This window comes from Mixophyes fleayi, chromosome 3 (assembly GCF_038048845.1).
Source record: "Mixophyes fleayi isolate aMixFle1 chromosome 3, aMixFle1.hap1, whole genome shotgun sequence".
In the NCBI taxonomy this organism is placed as follows: domain Eukaryota; kingdom Metazoa; phylum Chordata; class Amphibia; order Anura; family Limnodynastidae; genus Mixophyes; species Mixophyes fleayi.
In genome coordinates, this window is record NC_134404.1 from 226,630,750 (window position 1) to 226,653,896 (window position 23,147).

General features: G+C 37.3%; 1 protein-coding gene across 5 annotated transcripts in view; it reads right to left on the minus strand.

The window, feature by feature from the left end:
* PHACTR2 (phosphatase and actin regulator 2) overlaps nucleotides 1-23,147 on the minus strand; it is a 241,551-nt gene that overhangs the window by 12,066 nt on the left and 206,338 nt on the right. For 4 of the 5 annotated variants that reach the window (XM_075203220.1, XM_075203223.1, XM_075203224.1 and 1 more), the window contains exons 5-10: nucleotides 21,117-21,332; nucleotides 20,767-20,964; nucleotides 16,942-17,443; nucleotides 8,464-8,654; nucleotides 6,949-7,105; nucleotides 1,131-1,186 (exon numbers count right to left, since the gene is read on the minus strand). In XM_075203220.1, the coding sequence (XP_075059321.1) occupies nucleotides 1,131-1,186; nucleotides 6,949-7,105; nucleotides 8,464-8,654; nucleotides 16,942-17,443; nucleotides 20,767-20,964; nucleotides 21,117-21,332 (1,320 nt within the window). The remainder of the gene's footprint in view (nucleotides 1-1,130; nucleotides 1,187-6,948; nucleotides 7,106-8,463; nucleotides 8,655-16,941; nucleotides 17,444-20,766; nucleotides 20,965-21,116; nucleotides 21,333-23,147) is intronic. The other variant, XM_075203222.1, reaches the window with a different exon arrangement.

The window sequence follows — 23,147 nt, forward strand, 5'->3', positions numbered from 1 at the left end:
TGGCTCATTACAAATAAACAATGATGATGATAAGATACTTAACAACAAGAATAGGTATTTTCCTTTTGTACCAAAGTACCATAGCACTTGTACAGGATAGCAGCTTAAGAGAGTTGATGTAATTATTTGATAAAGTCAGTCCACAAAAAAATCTAAAATTGCACAATCAACGTGAGCTGTGTTCCTCAACAGTCGGCAAGGGTTTGAAGTTGGCTCTCTATGGAATAACAGGCCTGAGTGCGAACCATTGTAAAAATGTTCCCTTAGTTTGTTTGTTCAGCTGTTTGTAAAATCTTTTCCTGGAGGAGATTTCCTGACATTGAAAGCTGGGTTAAAAGGCACACAGCGGAAACTTATATTATAACATGCAGTTTACCATTATCTACTCAAAGATGTATTGTGATCGTTGATTCATTTGTTATTCATGCTCTGCTACTCAAATCATGCTGAAGCTAAATTGAGGTTATGGCCGCTTCGTTTTCTTTCATTTACAGTTCACATGCTAAAAATTAAATTAATAATGAAATAAGTAAAAAGGCCTATTAACCAATTTAAGATCAATCATTTAAGTTCTTTTTGGGTTAATGCAGTGTTAATATCTTATTGGGTTTTAATGGGCCCTGTGTTGATAATGATTAGAACATGTATCCCAGAGAATGTATTCCTCTATCCAGACTCAAAGTTGACCAAGAACATTCACTTTACCTGTATCTGTGTACTCTGTCTGGTCTGCAAACGTGATCTTAATAAAAGTGTATATGAATAATGATATATAAAAATAATTAATGTCTGCATGTAAAATATTACTGCCTGTGCCAGGATTTTTACAAGGGAGTACACAGTGACCCAAAAGACCTTTCATACTTAACATAAATGTCCTAAGTGTGGAATCTTTTGTATACTGTATTGCAAACCAAAATTTGGATTGTGTATCTCAAGCAATATTTATTGATATTGTCAAAATGTTTATTAAGAAATGTGTATATATATACATATATATATATATATATATATACACACACATATATATATATATATATATATATATATATATATATATATATATATATATTTTAAATTTGATCAATAAATCCTGAACGTCACTATCTATTTTGATTAAATATGCTTACGTTTTAAGATGTTTCTTTGCTCCAGCTCTTCAGTAGTTGGCCTTTGACTCAGTCTCCTATGAAAACACAGTGAGAAGACAGGTGTTTTTTCAAACAAGCATGCGGGACAAATTGGAAGGAAATGTGATGCAGAACAGCTTTAAACACTATGCCATTTGTAAAAAAAATATTAATATTGCATCATCATACTCTACAGAGCTTTAGAATTGGGAACAAACACAGTAATAAAACATGGCTGGGTATTAACAGACCAACAAAGAGGTAAGAATGCCCTGCTCGCAAGCTTATAATCTATAGGATAATAGGAGTTACATCAGGTTAAGTGTTGCATATTAGTTTAAACAGATTGCAATGGTAAAAAATGCTTAGGTCTTCGTGATCCATTCACACATCAATGTTAATTTTGGGCTCAGACGGTTATTTGAGTATAAAAGGAAAATAAATGGAAGTTTGAGTTAACTGTATAGATTATTTTTATTTATAAGACGTCACAAGGAATCTGCAACGTTGTGCATAAAAAACATACAGTAAAACAGTACATAGCATAACAAGACAAAGCAAAAAAAGGCACAAAAAAAGTACATGAACAATATAGCCACTACAGTGTAAAGGCAAGTTGGGGTGAGTTAGGAGGAAGGCTGATAGGTATTTATGAAAAACTGGGATTTTAGAAGCCTTGGAGAGAGGTAGAGAGCCTGATTGGGAAAGAGATTGAGTTCCAGAGGAGGGAAGCAGCATGGAAGTCTTGAAGAAGGGAGTCGGAGGAGGTAATGAGTGAGGGGGAGAGGTGGAGTTCGCTGGCAGAAAGGAATGTGGAGGGAGATGAGGCTGAAGATGTAGAATGGAGAGTATTGGGTGAGTGTTTTATAGATAATGGTAAAGAGTTTGAACTGGACTGTGCAGCAGAAAGGGAGCCGGTTTAGAGATTGATAGAGAGGGGAGGTAAGTATAGAGCGTTGGGAAAGAAAAATAAAATGGCCAGGTAGATGGCCACAACACAAAGGTGAACAGGGTGGAAGAGGCAAATGGTGTGCATTTCAAAGATGGGTGGTAATAGGGCAGAAGAGCTTGTAGAGTTTAAGAGGTTTGTTTGGGAAATTCACAAGCTTGCTGGAAAGCTGAATGCTTTAATGTTTAGAGGCTACAGGCCGGAAAAAGCCCTTTAATTACCAATGGGAGTAGGTCAACAAAAAAAGTTACATACAGTTATCTAATCAAACTTGGGTTATACTCACATTCAGTCATCTTTCCTAGTTCATTTTATAAAAGTGTAATGTAAAATATACTGTAGATTTCAAGAAATTAGAAGATACAGATAAGTTTAATGACAAATATAGAGGCACATAGACACTGGCATCCATAAGAAACGCATACATTTATTGATCATGCACTGACAGTATTACTGTGATACAGACTTTTAACAAAATTTTTCTTACTGAAATTAAAGCTGTGTCATGTGAAATGTAAAAGCAAGGGAGAGAAATGTGTGTGTGAAAGACTGTTATAAGTCCAAGACTTCGCCTGTGTTGCTCCCCACCTCTGGAAAGTACTCACTCGCCCATTCAGACTATCCAGTAGTCTCCAAAGCTTCAAATGTGCCCTAAAAATAATGTTTTCATTAAAGCCTACCAGCCCTTCTAACAACTTACCCCTGTTCCCCCCATACATACTCCCCAGAGTCATTCTCTTACTTCACACTCAGTGCCAGTCTCATTGTGTCTGTCCCATTGCCCCCTTTCATCATGTTTTTATCTACTCTTTCCTTTTTACCTCCGCACCCTTAAGATGCACTTTCAACCCGTTATCTGAGGCTAAACCTCAGCTTCTGCTTCTCATGCCCACACTCCGAGGCACAGGCTTAATCCCTGCTTTATCCTCTTCCCTCCTCTGCTCCCCTCTCTCTTTGCTCTGCTTCCCATTAAAATGATGCCGATTGTCTAATCTATAGTCATTCTCCCCAGATTTTGATTTGGTTGCTGTTTGTTCATTATGCAATTCTGTGCTTTGCTCTGACCCCCATTGTACAGCACTGCGGCCCATTGTGACACCTTATAAATAAAAGCTGATAAAATAATAATAATAATAATAATAATAATAATAATAATAATAATAATAATAATAATAATGTAAGTATGTTTTGGACAATATACTAAAAGTGTTGTGTTTTGTTAGTAATGCACAGAAGGGACAGCAAGTAGGTATTTGTTTGATCTAAGGTTTTTGGTTGTAATTTGATTCACTGAAAAAAACAGGATATACTAAATCTCTCATCATGAGACGTCAAAAGGCTATTCAGTTGAACATGCATTGGACGACATTTCTTCCTTTTATTTTCTTTGGTCCTCATTCTCAAACCATTATCAAGTCCTTAATGTTTAAGAAACTGTCTTTCTTTCTTGAAATCCCTCTATATTACATTATTATACTTAGAATTAAAACATCCTTAGCCCACCACATCATATCACATTTGTCTATATTGCTCCCTCACTACTTCAATCCCCTTCTTTCATATCTTCTAACTTGAACCTATTTCCTATTTTCATTCCTTAATTGTGACATCCTCAATCGATCATCATAAAATGAGACCTTTTAAATCTTAGAATGGTTATATCTATTCATTCTTCTGCTTCTACCAGCAGCGATATATCACCAAACCTAGGTCGTCACACTCCACATCTCCAATGCATTTGATTCTGATTCTGCACACTATAAAAATCAAGTAAACCTCAAAAATATCACCCATCTCCTGTCACTTTCAATTTGCCCTATGGAATTCAATCTATGGGTGCAACAAACTAATTTCTATCCATGACCTCTTCCTCTCAAACATCAACCTTCTGGCAATGGCAACAGAAACATGGCTCACACAATTACACACTGCCTCACCACTGTACTCTCTATTTCAATAACACCTTCAAGCCTGGAGGAAGACAAGGGTTTGGGACTGGACTCTTGGGGCCTGATTCATTAAGGAAAGTTAAGCAAAAGTAAGCAAGTAAGACAAAACCATGTTGCTTTAGAGGGGGGGGGGGGTAAATTTAAAATGTGATGCAAGATTTATATTTGGGGTAGGGCATGTCCTAGATCAACTTTAAATTTCAGTGTACAAATAAGCTATCAAGTATTTGTGTGCTACATGAAAAAACACACAGTATTTTCCTGATGTGCAATATAATAAACTCATTTGCACTCCTTGCATTGCAACATGGTTTTGTCCAGAAAACTTACTCAATTTTCTGCTTAACTTTCCTTAATGAATCAGGTCCACTATCTGGATTTTCAAAATCCCTTCTCTGTGAATGTTGCCGTGATCTATTTTCCCCAATCCCTGGATCACTCCAACAATTTCTTAAACATTTATCTGCCTAGTTACCCAATTTCGTATCATCAGACATCCCCGCAATTATCTTGGGGAATTTCAACATTTTCTTGTTTGTTTTCTCCTAACTATTATCACTTTTTGATTTCTATAACACTCCTTTCCCTCTCTAAGACCATCACCTGACAAACTCTAATCTCTACTCCACTGTTTTAACCTCCATGCACACAAAGTCCTCTCACACCCACTGAAATCTCAATTCTTTTAATTTAAAATAACTTTCCACATTTCTTCAACAACTTATCTCTCAAATTTCTATATTTATTGTACTAATGCCAGATCTGGCAGTCCCACATCTTAATCACACCCTACCAAAAGACATTGATCAACTAGCTCCAGTTAAGAAACATGCACTCTTCAAAGACTCTCACGCAAAAGAGAACAGCATTGGCAAAAGTTTTGTATGTCCTCAGATATACTGCCATCTAAAACTCCTACTAAAATGCTCTGCACATTACTTAACAAATATACTTCTATCATCTCCTCTTAGGCCACCACTACACAAGATCTTGCTTCCTACTTCAAGGACAAGATTCGATAAGAAAGGGCATCCTGTTCCTTGAGCAGGAACCAGCTCAATTCTATTCCCCCATCATCTGGCACTGTCTCTTCATTTAATTCCACAAACGGAAAAAAGCTGTCTACACTTTTCTTCTCCTTTCAGTCTACTACCTGCTCATTCAACACCCTGCCTTTACAAGTCATTAATTTACTGTTTCCTGTGCTCATCCCACCCTTACCTAACATCTGTAATTTCTCCCTCCTCTGGTGTTTTTCCATCATTATTATTGTTTTTTATTATTAATATGATTATTATTTATGTAGCACCTACATATTACACAGTGCTGTACAGAAAATATCTAATCATTCATATCAGTCCCACACACACTCTAGGGTTACGTTTGTTAGAAGTAACCTAAAAGTATGTCTTTGGGGTCTGTGATGGAACTGGAGCACCCAGAGGAAACCCACACAAACCTGCAGTAATTACTACTATTCTAAAAAAAAAAGCTAATTTTGACCATAACAGTCTGTCACATTACTGTCCCATCTCTCATGCCCCTCCAAGCTTCTTGTGAGTCCTGCTTACACTAGCCTCACATAACCCACTGGACTCTTTTCAGTCAGGCTTTTGTCCCAACATTCAACATAGCCTACACTGACTAAGGTGGTCAATGATTTGATCACTGCTAGATATAAAGGTTAAGGTCAGCTGGAGTACTACCAGCTCAGCCCTAGGCCCTCTGCCCTTTTCTATACCACTTATCTTGAAACTAATAAGCTCTTATTTTTCAGCATTTCCTCTAAGCAGATGATACTCAAATGTATCTATCATTTCTGATAATTCACTATCTGTGTTTGCCTATTTTATTAATTGTCTTTCTGCCATTTCACCTTGAATGTTTTCTTATCATCTTAAATTCAATCTTCCAAAAATTGAGCAATTAATCATCTCATCAACCAACAGAAGCTACATACCGCAGATCTCTGCTTCTGTTGACAATACAACAGTAAACCCTACAACTCAAAACCCGTTCTTTGTTCCTTCAATCGCTCTCCAAATCCTTATTTCAAAAATGTTTAACAAACATCTCTAGCATATGAATATATCTCATACCATGTAAAACTTATTTATGCTCTCATAATCCCCCTCATGACTAATACAAAATCCTATGCAGACTTTCATCCCTAAAACACATTTTGAAAACAGCAGTTAAAAACGAAATTTTCCTAGCCTAATGTACTTCTACTGCTGTACCGCTCTGCCATTCCCTAAATTGGTTGCCAGTGCTTTACATAGTAAAATAAAAAAATGTCTACTAAAAAACAAATCCATTAACAAAGCTTCACCAACATCTTCCTCTTTATTTGTATCTCTTAACTTGACCCATCTGCTCTGCTCATTATCTACGTCTCAGTTACAGGAATTTGTTAGGGCTGTGCCCACTCTGTGCAATTCTCTACTTCATACAAGACTTTCCCCTAGCCTCCAAACTTTCTAACATTCTCTGTAAACACACCTTTTCCGGCAAGTATATAAAATTCCTGAACCACCTTTTAATCTCCCTAAAATGTCCTACTCAATTACCACTCCCCTGCACAGTTGACGCAAGACTTACATTTATTCTCTTTCTATACGCAAACAACCTACTGAACCCCTTAACAGCATGGTGTGACTGGATCATATAGGCTCACTAAGCATGTATTACCTTTGCAATTTGCCTGCACCATTAGGCAATAGGTGTTTATATCAAACTCATATTATCCTATGGATTGTAAGTTGTGAACAGGGTTCTTCCATCTTTGTCTGTGTATCTTTATTCAACCTTACTGTTTTACGGTGTTTGTCCCCAATTATAAAACAATGCATAGTACGCCGATACTATATAGACAAATGTTAATAATATTTATTTAGCTCCTGAATGTTGTGGTCAATACCTCACTAGTTTTGTTCCAATCTGTTGCCACAGCTCTTGTCGCTCTTCTTCAGAGGTACGTGGCAGAATGTTCTTGTCTTCTAGATCCTTTTTGGATGGTCTGTTCCCAAGTTTTATAGCGAGTGTATCTCTCCGACGAATTTTACTTGCTAAAGTACCTGACAGATACAAATAAAACTAGGCTAACAACCACTTGCTCTTATTGTACCAGATATAGCCTGTCATCTTCCATTAATATAATTTACAATATAATATAAGTTATACATATATAATACGTAGTGGCATAATAATAAATAAAAAAGAGAAAACACTGTGTTGAATAATGTTGCAGTGTGATCAAAGGTCTCATCTGGAAAGTCTACAAATGTACATTAAAAACTAACAAAAAATTAAAAGTTAGAAGCACATTTATTTTTTACCCCTAAAAACTTTTTTTTAGTTTGTTAAACCAGAAGTTAAAAATGTATGTATGTATGTATGTATGTATGTATGTATGTATGTATGTATATATATATATATATATACTGATGCTGAAGACTGGTGACACTATAATGTCGCTGCGGACCTCAACACCCCACAACTCTGTAACAGAACCCAACTGCAAGTGTGAATCCTGACGCCGTAGAGGTGAATATAGGTTATAACAAGAAATAATATACGTAATTTGCAGACAATAAAGAAATTATTAAAAGCAAGTACATTATTAATTAAAAATTGAGCCATGGATCGCAAGGCTGATTTGCTCATATAACTTAAGTCCTAAACAAAATAGTTTAAGAGTCCAGATTAATCTGATCTAACCATATATAACATTGCCAACAGCTAAGATGGGGGCAGAATTTGCAGAACTTGTTTCATCCCATAATGATTTAACTATAGTACATGAGGAGCAAGCGAGCTGAATCCATACAAGACACCTCTCACACTCCCATGATCTCCAATCATGTCTTATCCTGTGTTCCCTCTATACTCTCTGGGGGGCTCTGGAAACATGTTGGAACTGTAATAAAGATCTCGTAAGGATGCCTTTTATATGAGTGCTACAACAAAGTTATTTTACAATGTGCCTGACAAGTTGCAATATAATATAATGCTAAGCTTCCTTTCACCTTATACAAAATGGTAGCTGAGAAAGGTAGGTATTTAATTCTGGTGGGGGAAATTTAAACATGGCCCTATACTTTAATCTCTATGCACCCAACACACATCAGATCAAGATACTTTGTCAACTGTTTATGTTAGTCTCCTCGAATCAGAAAGGCTCCCTGATGATGATTGGTGACTTTAACTCTGCTCCTAAACGTGATTTAAATAGATAATTAACTACCCTTCTAAAGTACACCAAAATGCCTTAGAAAGATTTTTCTTTACGGATATCAGTTTGCCATTTTTTACCCTTGAATGCCACACCATCCTTAGCTCCATACTGTCTACTCTTGCAATTATTATTTTTTCTAGTGGAGAAATGGTTACTACAAAGACTTGTCTAGTGCTTAACTATTAGTAAATCTCTCACTTTCTGTGCTGTCATCATCATCGTCATCATCGTCCGTGTAGAGGATTGGTCCATCTGAGTCAGAGTCACTGATCTGGCTCTCTTTGCCTTCACTATCTCCATCTGTGTTGACTGAAGTTTCAGAATGTTCATCTGTCATATCATGACTTCTGAGGCTTGAGGTGTCCTCTTGGCTTTTCAAAGGGACATCACTGTGATACAGAAAAACAAAAAGCAAAGCACTATTAGCTGTAATATATATAGTGATAATCATACTTTGCTGATGTTTAGAATAAGTAGTGATTGCAAAAAAATAAAAATATAAGAGACACTGAATGTGTGCAAATAATGTTGGAGCATTTCAACAAATGATACATAGATACTTTTCACACTTTATCCATGAACACTTAATACCGTTAGATACATTGCTACAAACACTAAGGGGCATATTCAATTGTAGTTTTTCCGCGCCGAGGAAAAACTATTACCGTTAATACGGTAATAGTTAGCTGGATTTCAGCTCGCGGCTCAGGGAGCTGCGAGCTGAAATCCAGCGAGAAAATATACCGCATTAACGGTTTTTCCGCGCACTATTACCGTAATAACGGTAATAGTGCGCGGACCACTGGATTTTTGGCGTTTCCGCCGAGAATTGAATATGCCCCTAATGGCCTTAAACACTTGGCAAAACACAAAGTGTAAATTGAACATCAAGTAGAACCAGGGCCGGTGCTAGGGTCCATGGCGCCCTAGGCACTTTGTCAAAATCGGCGCCCCCCCCCAGGAACACTTTGAAAATTGGCGCCCTCCTCCCTACGTCTTTCCTTACCTTGCCTCAACACCGCCGCCTCTCTGCTCCCCTCCACTCACTGACACTGTCGGGCCATGATGATGATGTCACGCCCGACAGTCAGTGAGCGGAGGGGAGGAGACAGAGCAGAGAGGCGGCGGTGGTGAGCAATAGCCTCTTCCTCCCTCTCCGTGGATTTATCTGAATGCTGTGCGGCGGCCGTGAAAGGTATGGTCAGCAGTCGCCGCACAGTTTTAAAGTAATTTTCATTCTCTGGTGCCCTCCAGGCACCCTCCAGAGCCCGGCGCCCTAGGCAGCTGCCTAACCTTGCCTAATGGGAGCGCCGGGCCTGAGTAGAACAGTAAGACACTGGTACAGTTTATGGGGGAATTCAATTCCCCCTCCCAGAATACAGCTGCAGTAACTGTATTACCGTTAATACATTAAATTTAGCACGGTTTTCTGCTTGAGGCTCAGGGAGCTGAGAGCGAAAGTCAGCATTGAATTTATCGTATTAACAGTAATTGTGAGCACTTTTACCGTAATATCGATAATAATGTCCAGGCTGCATTACTTTTGGCAGTAAAGTAGCGAATTGAATTCCACTCTATGTGTGTCATAATTTTCTTAACTTTATCCAAGTGAGAGAGAAAATCAGAGCTATTTAGTGACTTGGAATTTTTGCAAAGCTTGATTTGGTTAACAGTAGGACTTGGATTATGCCTTAAGGTAATATGAGGTTGAAGGTAAAATCATGGGGTAAATTCAGATTTACTGCATAATTTGAGCTATACAAGTGTTACAACATTTAGGATAACTAAGCTTAAGGTTGAAGCTATCCTTATTTTCTTTTTTTCTTTCTTGAAGTCACCTGGATCACACAATTAACTCTTTGAAACAAGTGGACTGTTGTCTTCCGAGGCCACATCTATGGTGAGAAAACTTATTTTAGGGCATCCATACGCCACCTGGAGGAAGTCTCATGTTTTTGGGCCAAAAGTCCCTTTTGACTTAATAGCCTATCAACTTCTCCCTAATTCCAGACAAAGTTGGACTTGATAAACATAATTTTAACCTTTGTAGTATGTTTTCCATTAAGATGCCCAAATGTTTAGGCATCATACATATTTATTAGTAACAAGAAAGTTTCACAGTAGTAAAATACCATCAACCTGTGTTGCTCCTTATATGCAACACAGTATACAAGTAGTATACAAGGTTTCACAAGTTAGGGTGAAGATAAACAGACTAACAAAAGAGAAATTTCTATTCAAGATTCAATATCATAACATAGGAATCTGTCTACTATAAAGGACTATTTGACAGCAACTAGTTGAGCTAACAATTGTTATTGTTTGAACTTAGATTGCCTACATTATTGAGGTGTAGTAAATTTGGCATACTTAGCTTATTTAATATATAGGAATTTCCTATCACTAAGTAAAACAACAAGAATATGTCTTCAGGTATTTTCATTTATACTCATTCCAGCCTATGCTACTCCAAGGAACTAGTCACACAGACAGCTCTTCTGTGTATATGAATCATTCTGCAACAAAACCACCATCACAATAGGAATGGTTGATACACATACCAACTGTACGGATTTGTGTTGGTATATCCAAGCCTACCAACATTTATGATAGATGATTCAGGACAAAGTGCGCATGAGAAAGAGAAAGGTCACATTGGGGATTGTCCAGCCATTTTAGGACTTTTGTTCCATTTCGGTGATAGTTGAGAGATATGTACCACTGAATGATGCCCCTTCAATACTAACAACTGGTACTCTGTCGGTATCCCCCATTATAAATGTTGGGAGGTATGGATACACCAAAACATATCTCTTGAAGCACAAATGTGAGACACTAGAAAAACCCAGGGAGCTCATAGCAGAATCATTTAACAACTTCCAGAACAAGCTATACTACAAACTAACAATGGAGGAGGTATGTGAACAGGGCAGCAAAGATGGATCCAGAGTGTTCACCCCCACTAGCTGTGTTGTGTGTAGGGTGACATCTGCCTCTCCAGGCCAGTTCAATTTCAAACGTTTTGGTCCAGCCAGCTGCACACTACATAGATGTGCCTGGTAGCACATAGAGGATCCTACCCAAAAAAGGAAAAAAGAAGAAATTTTTTTTAATTGAAAAGCACTATATATAATATATATAAAATTAAAGTATAACTTTTATTAATAAATGATAAAAAATACCAATTTATAATCAGAACATAGTTTCAAGATACTGAAATCTAAAAGACAGTAAGCAGTATTAGTGATTATAAAGTTATAGAAATAAGTAATTAAAAATAGTTCTGTGGTTGTGAGTTTTTATCAATCACATTGGGGCATATTCAATTTGTTAGCGTTACTGGCAAAAGTAACGCGGTGTGCGCACTATTACAGTCATTACAGTAATAGTGCGCATAAATACCGTTATTATGGTATCTTTCACGCTGGATTTCAACTCGCGGCTCAGGGAGCTGCGAGCTGAAATCCGGCTTAGTATTACCGTAATAACGGTAATACTTTAAACGCCGCAGGGAAACTCAACAATTGAATATGCCCCATTGAGTTATTATTTCTCCTAAATTGCACCACTAGGAAGGTTACAATATCACATTAATTATTATATTCAATTACTGTTTGTAGTTCTTATTCACAAAAAATGTCTGTGGTTTGTGAAAGGGTCTGAACAATATGGGAGATAGCAATGTACCTTAAAGATATAGAACTTATATTAAGGTAGAGGATTGGATCTTATGTACGAACTTGGCAGCAAAGAGATATTACAGCTTTTCCAACCCAGGTAAGCTTAATTCTTTACAATAACCTCAGATGGTATGCATGAATGAATGAATGAAACTGTGTCTGAAGCACACGGCTTGATATCCAGTGAGATATGAAAGATAAGTGAATAATGCATGAAGGAATGACTTATCTGGACAATAACCGAGCCACAAAAGATACTTTCCTTTGAATAAGAACTACAAGCAATAATTGAATATAATCATAACCATTAATGTTCCTAGAGGTGCAGTTTAGGAGAAATAATAGACTGAATATGATTGTTAAAAACTCGCAACCACAGAAATATATTTAATCACGAATACTATTTTAATATGTTTTATATTTCTCTGTCTTGAAACTATATTCTATTTCTAAATTGTTATTTTTAATAATTTATTAATACAAGTTATATTTTAAGTTTAAACGTTCTAGATCGTGCTTTTCGACTAAATGACTTTCTATTCTTCCTATTTTAAGTATAAATATATTAGTCATGAGGAAACGCCTTCCCTCAGATAAAAACAATATAAAAAATATATCATGAATATAAATTGAAATATTACTCCTATAATAGGGAAGATACATCTATGTTGTTTTTGAGGATATCAAAATCTGTGAAAAGTTAGACTGATGCGGTATCTCTTTCTTCTTCTTCATTTCTGTTTTCTCTCTCTTTGTACCATTAGACGATCCCACCACGATGCTCCAATTGTGTTTTAAACACATTTGTAGCGGCTGGGCAGCATCCTCTGCTTGCTTGTCAACTTCCAGGCAGAGGCAGGCCCTCTGCCGGGCCCTGGATCCTTACAGATCTGGGGTCTAAATTTTACACCAATAAAGATTGACTATTAGAGATATAGATGAATATGAATATAGATGTACTTGTCTACCCCCTTCCCCCTAATTAAAAGTCTAGTTCCATTCCCGCAAGACAGCTCAGGCATACTTTAACAAGCAGGACAGAGAATGCAACTGCACCTTACACTCCAGAGCAGATGGAGATGCAGATAGAAAGAACAGCAATTTATGGAGATGGGAAGAAGTAAAATGAGTGCCAATCTTCCAAACGCATTTTGTGGCAAAGCATTTATTACAGCAACCTACTTACAAGTTGCCTACCATCAAAATCAACAATGGTAAGTTGTGAAATAAGAAGAAACTAGTGTGTGCCAACTCTGATTATCTGTCTAGAAGTCTTTGTGCACAAGTGAAAAGTGTTGCAAATTAGGTGGCAAAACAACAGAAGGCATTTTGGTAGGATATAGAGAACAAAGCAAAGATTACATAATTCTTAAGCCTAAATCCTTCAAAGTGACAGTAGCCAGTGTGTACCATATATATATATATATATATATATATATATATATACACACACACATACACATACATACATACATACATACATACAAGTTAACCCGTGCATGATACTCATGCATTCTAGTCAAATCAAGCTACTTAAGGTCTTAAAAAGGTTCTTGTCATGCATTTGGACCTAGCCCAGGCCTCCTCAGGGGAAGAGCGTTAGTTCCCAACGCAAGCGGCCTTTTTAATGTGTGTTCATGAGGGAAAATTACCTCACGAAAATGAGTTTGACCCCTCAACTCGTAAATTTAGCCTTTACTACCCCTCCCACGGGGGGAAGGGAGGATGATGGAAGTTAACTGACTTGACTATTCTAATTTTTTTGTCAAATGATGTCAGTATACCAAATTTCAGGTCAATTGGATGAGCCCTTTCTGAGAAAATAGTTTTTTCCACACACACACACACACACACACACACACACACACTAACGCACGCCTCTACACATGTGTGTTCATGAGGTAAAATTACCTCACGAAAATGAGTTTGAGCCCTACTAAATTTCAGCCCTTTTTGAATTTTTTTTCCCACACACACTAAGAATTTAGTAGGGCAGTGTATAACTCTGCCCAGCAGGTGGCGCTGCAACTTGGTTTTTTTTTTTCCACACACAGACAGACAGACGCCACTAAGCATTTATATATATATATATATATATATATATATATATATATATATATATATATATATATATATATATATATATATATATCTATATATATATATGTTTGTTTCACATATTGTAATATAGGTTAAGCTGACCAACTCACGCCAAAGTCTTCCCATTCTGGTCAGTCCTTACATGATCAAATGCTATGCTATACAGCATTAATTACATGTTTGGAGAGTGCAGAGTATCCCTGTTTTTTGTCTATAGAATGTGGGCAACCCCCTCATGCACCCCAGTCTTCATCTTCCATCTGTACTCAAATTAAGGAGAATTCCTATAAACTTCTCTTTCAATGGTATCTGTTCCCTTCTAGACTCAAAATAATATATCCCGATACGTCGGATCTGCGCTGGCGGAACTGTGGCCAACGAAGAACCTTGTGCCACGTTTGGTGGACATGGCCGAAAATTGAGCCCTATTGGCAAGATGTGTCTGACCTTATTTTTAGAATCACACGCCTCTCCTTCCCCTTACATCTCTCCTTTTTTGTCCTCCCTCGCCGGCCTCCTGGAATCCATAACTTGATCTGGAAACTCCCATCACACATCATTACTGCTGCTAGATGCTTAATATCTCAGAACTGGAAGATACCCCCTTTAATACATCCCTAATCAAAAATATCTGGCATATCCATAAACTTGAACATATTACCAGCCAACTTCATGAATGTCCCAATCAATTTTTATCTACTTGGCACTCCTGAACTGAATATTTTGATTAAGAAACTCGACTTGACTAGATTTGAGAACTCTTTCTTATCACATCTCCCTTTCTATTTCCCCCCCTCCTATACTAACATCCCCATGTCTTTCATCCTTCCTCATCCCTATATCTCCATGTTGTTGCTTCCTAATGACTAATAACACTGCAGCGCTTGTTAGTGCCTTATGAAACACTACAATTTCCACCACAGTGTTTCATCTTATTGTCTGTTTAGACTAAATATTGATCTCCACCTTTAGAATTTAATCTTTTTCATGTATCTGCTCCCCGTATCTTTGTCCCACTACCCTTTGCTTTTTTTTCTTTTCTGTACCCCACAAGCTACAAACTCAATAAAATAGTGTTTCACCAAAAAAAAAAAAAGGAAGCAAAACTTACAGACTCTAATGCAAGATGTATAACAAAAATTGCTATGCAGAAACGTTGAAGCTGCATCTCAGCACAAGTGTAATGCTGTAGAGTCAATCATTTGACAATAAATATTGGAGCCTAACTCATGGGAAGAGGTCAGAAAGCTGCAAAGTAGGAATCCAAGAAATAGGAAATTGCAGCACAAGAGGAAATGGATTGTTTGTATAAAAATGAAACCAGAGATTGACTTAATTACTCCAAGGTTGCAAAGCAGTGGGATCTAAATGGATATTTAAAATCAAATAAAAAAAAATGTAAAAGTTGAGATATACACTAATTACCAAAGGAAACTTGCAAACATTTGGTCAAGACTAAGATGAATCATTTGTTCCAGTGGTAAAGCATGCAACAATGAGAAAACGTATACATCACAACCAACAAAGGAATGCAAGTACAACCCCTAGATGTTAAAAAAAATGAATTTCTAGATAGACCCAGAGGGAAGACTTTAAAAAGTGATTCATGGCTCTAAGCAAGTAGCCAGAGCCTGGAATGAGGTGGTGAAGCAAGTCCTCTTGTGTCCAAGATTCTCCAGCACAAAACTAGATAGTAAGCAAGAAAGCAATAGATCTACAACAGATATAGGTCTTCATTTATGTGGATTATGTGATTATATGGGTATGATCAGTGTTCTCTTCAAGGACCTGAAAAGTATCACAAATTATCTTGGAAAAATAAAATTGAGAGAGATTGATATTTCCTACTAGGAATAAGAAAGCCAAATCCAAGAAATAATAAACTGTTCTGGAATGGAAAAGGCAAAGAAAGTAAAATCACTTCTGCAAATTGAAGGCTGAAAAAGACACTGTTACCAGATAACCATCACCACTACACTACTGTTCATATCTATATTGACAACGTCAGCGCGTTTGTTAGAGTTACAACAGACAGTGATTGTTCCACAGCACCTGAAGGGTTAATAGTTACACATGACTAATCACTGTAAGGAGGGAAAACTGTTGCTTTGTCATTTTAGTTTAATGTGATACCTCTGACAGTGTGTTTTCTTCTTCCTGATCCTTTGTCATGCTCCTTATTTTTCTTTTATTTGGATGTGTTAATATAAAGTGCTCTGTTTATCCTCTGTACACTGAATACATCAGAGTGCATGTTTGACAAGTGTGTCCACCTGTCCTCATTTACAAAGTTCCTGAATACCAGATCAGTATTCTATCAATTTATTACAAGAAAAACATAAATAAGCCTCTTCACTTCATCGAGGACAATGTCTATTCGGTGAAGCCTTAGTTCAGTTCCATTATTAATAAATATTTGAAAGTGTATATGACAATAATGTTGGGAAATGACTGCTTGTTGTTTAAAAATCATTATTTTTAATGTGTTATTTAAATGAATTTACTTTTATGGTGCAAAACGTAAATGCCATAAATATGTCCATTCTGAACTTTCATTTGTGAACAACACACTTAACTATATACTTTATAGCAAAGTATTACCTTAGAAAATGACAGTAGAAGAATGCTTCTAGCAGGTTATTTTTCTTATTTAAGTAATGAATGAAAATATGTTGCCAGTAGCTCTTCATATACTACACACATGCTGTCCTTGTGATATCAGGCAAGTGAAAACAGGAGGATGATAAACTAACAATCTTGAATAAGCATTTATGCACCTTTCTCAAGTCATAATTTTGTTCTGCTGTTCTGAAAACATTTATGGTGTCTACAAAATATTGTGTAATTCTGCATGATCCCATTACATAAATGAAAATAATTTACTTCAATGCTTTACCTATGCAAATTTTCTTCATTTATACATGTCATTTCTCCATCCTGTGAGCTAGTTGTGCTGTTGTCATAGTTGTCTGGTAACTGTGTAACTTCACAAACATCATTGGTGCGATCAGACTGGTTCTCCTCCTGTGTTGGTCCTGCAATGCTGCATGTAGGCTTCACCTGGTGGTTTAAAGCAGGAGAAGTGGACTCTGGTTTGTGCTGCTGTTCGGGGACAGAATGCACTTTTGTCTCAGAGTCCAAGTGGTGTGTTGCCTGCTCTGTCCTGTCTACTTTCTTTTGGCCTGTAGAATTAGTTGGGTGTGACAACATTGATTGATGAGCACCATCCACTGATCCAGAATTGGTTTTGCTGGGTAATTTTTTGGCTCGTGAAGTGCTTGTTGTCCCTGTTTTGCTTGATATCTGTTCTTTTGAAATTTTAGGCCGTGAAGAAGATGACGTCAGATTAGAGGATGAAGATTTGGTGGCAGCCGTTTTCTTGCCATGTAATGTAACAGCTAAAATAGAAAAGTAAATATGTATCTGCTCAGAATTAATTATGAATACTTATCTGCAAAGGTAAGCACAGGGGTAGATTACAGGTGCCCGAAATCCTCCCTCAAGATCAAAAATGCTGTTTACAATATGGAGAAAAGTTGTTGCACTGTCATTTCTAGCACTGCAGAACCACTGTACTAACTCTTAGCAAGCCAGTGACATATGTAGACTTTTCAGAGCTGAAAGAATATATACAATATTTGCTATATATGCACTAAATGTGTGCTTTGTAGATTACACACATACAGAGATTATGAATATTGTGGTGAGAGGTGAAGGTGAAAATTCTGCAGTTACCCCATACCATTAACATTGTTAAGTGATATAAATTAATTTCAGTTAGTACCCAACATATCTCTTTCAAAATTGTTACAAAAGGGACAAGCCCTGAAAGACATCCAGGAAGGTGTCTCTCCTCCTTCTTGGACTTACACACGTTATGACAAACCTAATCTAGATTCTTTTTAAATACCTTCACCTGAAGTATTGCTTTAAGCGAGACCCTCCATTGTGTCAACTGTAAGCTATTATAATTATTATTATTATAATTTATTTGTTAGGCGCCACAAGGTATCCGCAGCGCCGCACACAGTACTAACAGTAGACTATACAGGGTGAAACCATACAGAACAATGAACAAAAAGTACCAATACTTCAGAAACTCCGGCTAGTCATATGCAGTAAAGACAGAGCGGAAGAACAGGTATGGAGACAGGAGGGGAGCTTACATCCTAAGGGAGGGTAAACAGACCAGGCACAAGAGGAGCCAGTTGAAGCTACTAACCAAAACCCCCAAAAGGGGCATAATTTTAGTCTAGCACCAATCTTAAATTAACCCTCTCAAACACTCACTTTATCCGGATGTGGAAACAAGAATAAATAGAGTAAAATTAGGACATTTGTCTGGCCTAACATATTAACTCAAATGTGGTCCTTTTCAAAATGTGCCTACCCTTTTGAATCCCTTCATAAATGACAGACAAGAAGCTAACGCACACCATCTTTGCTACTTCAAATTTTACTATGACTCTTCCACTAATTGCTGGATAGAAAGAGGCTCATAGGCAGACTTGCCACTTAGTTACCCCAATTGTGGACAGCAGTCTTCCAAATGCTGTCCAAATTAACCCAACTAAATGTGCAACCAGAGTCAGCTCCATCATGTACCCCTCAAGTCAACTAGATCTACAATAGGCCATCTTTTATTAGCAGTTATAGAATTGATTGCCTAAACTGGAAAGCCAAGGAGCTTCCCTCAAAATCATTATTAGGCCTCAGTTTTGTTGCGATAGGGAAACACACTGTGAAATGCCCTCCATAACAGACTTATAGACAAATTCTTGGGACATCTGGACTAGAACTGGAATAGATCAGTTTAACCTTTATGTTAAACAGGAGCAGGCTGGGCTGTTGGTCAGGGAGGCATCTGCCCCCTAGGCCAATCCCATAGTGGGCTACCTTGGGATGGGTCACCTGCATTTTTTTTTTTATTTAAAATGTTCCTAATAGACTGCCGAGTCCAGTCTTGCGGGGCTAAAATTTCCCAGTCCTCCTCCCCTGATGTTAAATGCTACTATATCCTTTGCTGTTTGCTCTATATGAACACGTGTACCCAGGCACTACCTAACAATAAACAAATCAATAGTAAATAAATAATAACTACATTGCCTTAGTGTTAAACAGAGGAGCAGGTCACAGCTTTGACACAGTTCCGATCTACCGCCGTATGATTCATTTTAGATGTCAAATGCAATTAAATCACTTAATGACGCTATTTCAATTACACTGTTAATCCATCAATAATCTGAAAAAGGGAACATGAGCATTCTCTTACTGTGGTAAAAGCTGGGCCTGGCATCTGAAAACAGAGAGCTTGGGAGCCCCAGTCTTACAATGTGCCTATGACTCACAATATGGTTAATACAGGGGTTGTATGGAACTACTTATGCAGGCCACAACCTGGCAGCATCAGTGTTATGTAACAGTCATGATCACCTAGTGCCTGTGTGTGTGTGTGTGTGTGTACTTCTTTTTATAATTCAAGTACAAAAACATTAGGCTAGCAATTCTGCACAGTATGAGTAGTAAGTAACAATCTAAGGTGTTAAAAAAATATTTTCAGGCGTCTAAAGAAGGGTCAATATTATTAGGCACTACAGATTGTGGGTTTATTTATTTCACCATAATTGTATTGTCATGCTATGCTGACATTAGGGACCACTCTGGTTGTTTCAGGCTAACCTGACTCAAAATAACTCTGTGCCCAAAATGACCAGTAATCATGAACAACATCTGAATTAGAACTGGTAAAAAATCCAGTCAGCCACTGACCTTATGTGTACTTTCTTCTGCACTAGTAGATCCCCATGTAATATGGTCAATCTGCCTAATATTCTAATGACCAGGGGCCCGATTCATTAACGATCTTAAATGAAGAGGTATCTTATTTCAGTCTCCTGGACAAAACCATGTTACATTGCAAGGGGTGCAAACTAGTATTCTGTTTTGCACATAAGTTAAATACTGACTGTTTTTTCATGTAGCACACAAATACTTGATAGCTTATTTGTACACTGACATTTAAAGTTGATATTTGTGTGCTACATGAAAAAACAGTCAGCATTTAACTTATATGCAAAACAGAAAACTAGTTTGCACCTCTTGCATTGTAACATGGTTTTGTCCAGGAGACTGAAATAAAATACCTCTTCATTTAAGATCCTTAATGAATCAGGCCCCAGATCTGTCCAATTTATCGACTCACAGATTGGAAAAAGAAGTGGTTGCTTAGAGTTCATCATGCAAACACATCAGTCAAGGCAGTTTATCTCTGGGAATCAACATGACCTTCTGCAACTCGTAATAATTTATTTACTACTTTGCTGTTCACATAAATTGTGGGAGAGGGATTTCTACAATCCATGACTAGCTGCACATCAGAAGTGACCTCTCCCTTGGGTCAGCCGCCATTACTACAATACATCTCTGCATTCAGCAGGCATGGCGTCCTGTGGTCAGCACTGCATATGTAGGGCAGCGGCAAATGTTTAACCCAAACCACACTGAAGAAGAACATCACATATAAGTAAATGAATATTAGTAAATGATAATTGGTTTGGTAGTGCACAATAGCTATGGTAGTAGAGTCATAAAGACACAAATTGAATCCACAGAACCCTTGTTTAATGGGAAGATGAACCACTTCCTCCTGTGGATTACTGACTCTCAGGGAGCATTATGCTATCACTGTAACTACACTGAACAATAACTGTTATATACTCACTATTATCTTGTGTGCCACCTTGGTTTGTTGTTTTGAGTGTTGGAGCAGATAGCTGTTTAGAAATGCTTTTGGCAGTTTTTTTGTTGGAGGGCTCATCTTTCTTATGGCTTGGTCCAGCAGAAGCACTCGAACTTTTTGAAGGTGTGGCTGCTCTTTTTGGTTTGGACTGAGTCACTCCTGTGGTCTTTTCAGTGACCTCTATTTGAGAAGAAAAAGATTCACAATGACAGAATCATCATTAAGTGTAAAGGTAAAACATTACAGAAGACTGAAAGAAAGTAATGGGAAGGGCATGCCTAGGGATGCACATCACAAACATGCACTATAACCAGCAACTCTCCCACACTTACCAGTGCTGCGGGAAGTTGGCCGGTTTGTTGGCTTGGGAAGAGTGGCTGGTGGCTGCTTACTTGCACCACCCACAGTCTGTTTTGCAGATGCATCACCTTTCCTATGAGCACCAGCAGCAACTACATTTTTAGGAGGGAGATTTTTTGTTTTTGTTTTGGGTGGAGGTGGAGGTGGAACAGAAGGTGGTGGCAATTCTGGGCAGACACGACCCCTCTCTATAAAGAAGAAAAGTTGATAGAGAGGCCTACTAAAAAGAGTTTCATACATTTAGAAAATTGGTGGCTGCACAAATAAGTCAGTATAAGTAACTGCAGAATAAATTGTTTTACCCACAAAAAAGAAGCACTTAAAGATAAAATCTGCACCCATAAAGTGCCTATAGAAAATCAGCATACCCTTCAAAATAATCACCTTTGTCACATTACACCATGAAATTTAAATATGTTCTATCAAACTTTTTCCAGCTTTACTTACACATTTCACTTTACAACAATGAAAAAACTAGGAAATGGTTCTGAAAATTAATCAACAATTAAAAACTAAAACAATACGGTTGGAAAAGTGATCAGTTCCCTGATTTAATACCTTGTAGAGCCATCTTTTACTGTAGTTTCAGCCATCTGTTTGGATAGGTCTCTACCAGCTTTGTGCACCTAGATTGGGGAATATGTGCCTATTCTTTCTTGCAGAATTGTTCCAAGTTTATTCAAATTTCATAGTAAGCGGTGATTGACTGCTCTCTTTAAGCCCATCCATCAAATTTTCTCTTGGATTTAGGTCAGGACTCTGACTAGGTTACTAAAGGACATTCAGTTTCCTATCCTTAAGCCACGGCATTGTTTTAATTTTTTGCAAAGCACAAACGAGACTGAGTGTGGGACTTTTCATAAGAGGTTTATTTCTTGCCACCCTGCCATACAGCGCAGCTTTGTGTAAAGCTTGTGAGATAGCTGTCACATGCACAGACTGACCAATCTCAGCCATAAAGACTTGTAAGTCCTTCAAAGTTGCCATTGGCCTCTTGGTAGCTTCCATGATCAAAATCCTAGTGGCTCTGTCATACAGTTAGGATAGACAGCCCAGTCTAGGCAAGGTGTTGATGGTGCCATACACTTTCCAATCCTTAATAATGCTTTGAAAAGTACTCGGAGAGAGTAAAAGCCTTTTAAATCTTTTTGTATCCTTCTCTTAACTTGTGTATTTCCAAAACTTTATCCCAGAGCCGTTTTGAAGGTGCCTTTCCAACCATGGTGAATTCTTTGCCTTACCATGCACTACTAGTAGTGGAACAGCCTGTTTTATTCTGAAGAAGTCAATACTACTACACTACAATTGATGTCAGGTGGTGGCCAATTAGCCTATTGTGTGATCAGGTTATTGGTTGTACCTGATCAAGTCATCCAAACCAGGTATTTTAGTAATTAAATTAGATTACTTATTAAGAATTTTTGTAAATGTTATCACTTTGATGTTGTGTTTTATAATGTGTAAATACAGCTAGACAATTAATTTACATTTACATGGTGTAATGTGACAAAGGATAATGAATTTGACAGGGTATGATGATCTTCTATGGCCACTATATATATTTATCTTTTAACACAATTATTATTATGATGAATAGCACATGACGTATTAAGACACAAAGAAACAATTCAGCCGTGGAAAATTTTGAGAAAAAAAACACACATGTAAAATAAGGACAGATATGAGTAACTCTGTTGTTAGAATGTGTTTATTTATGAAAAGTATAAGGCTAGAGGTTGATTTTAGTGTTTCTGTTATAGCATGGGTTAATAAAGGTTCCTGTAACTGCTTTAATGCATAAACTACAAAATATCAAAGCTTCATTAATGGATGCTAGTAGAGTACACTTATTTGCAAATGACAATGGGGAGTAAAAACTCATAATGTATAATAGAATTTAACCGACGCGGACCTGGAAATATTGTGAGTAGATAAAAGGCAGGGTGGAAAGTCTCTGATTAAGCCTCAACTTGGAATAATACTGTGCTTGGACTGTCATCATA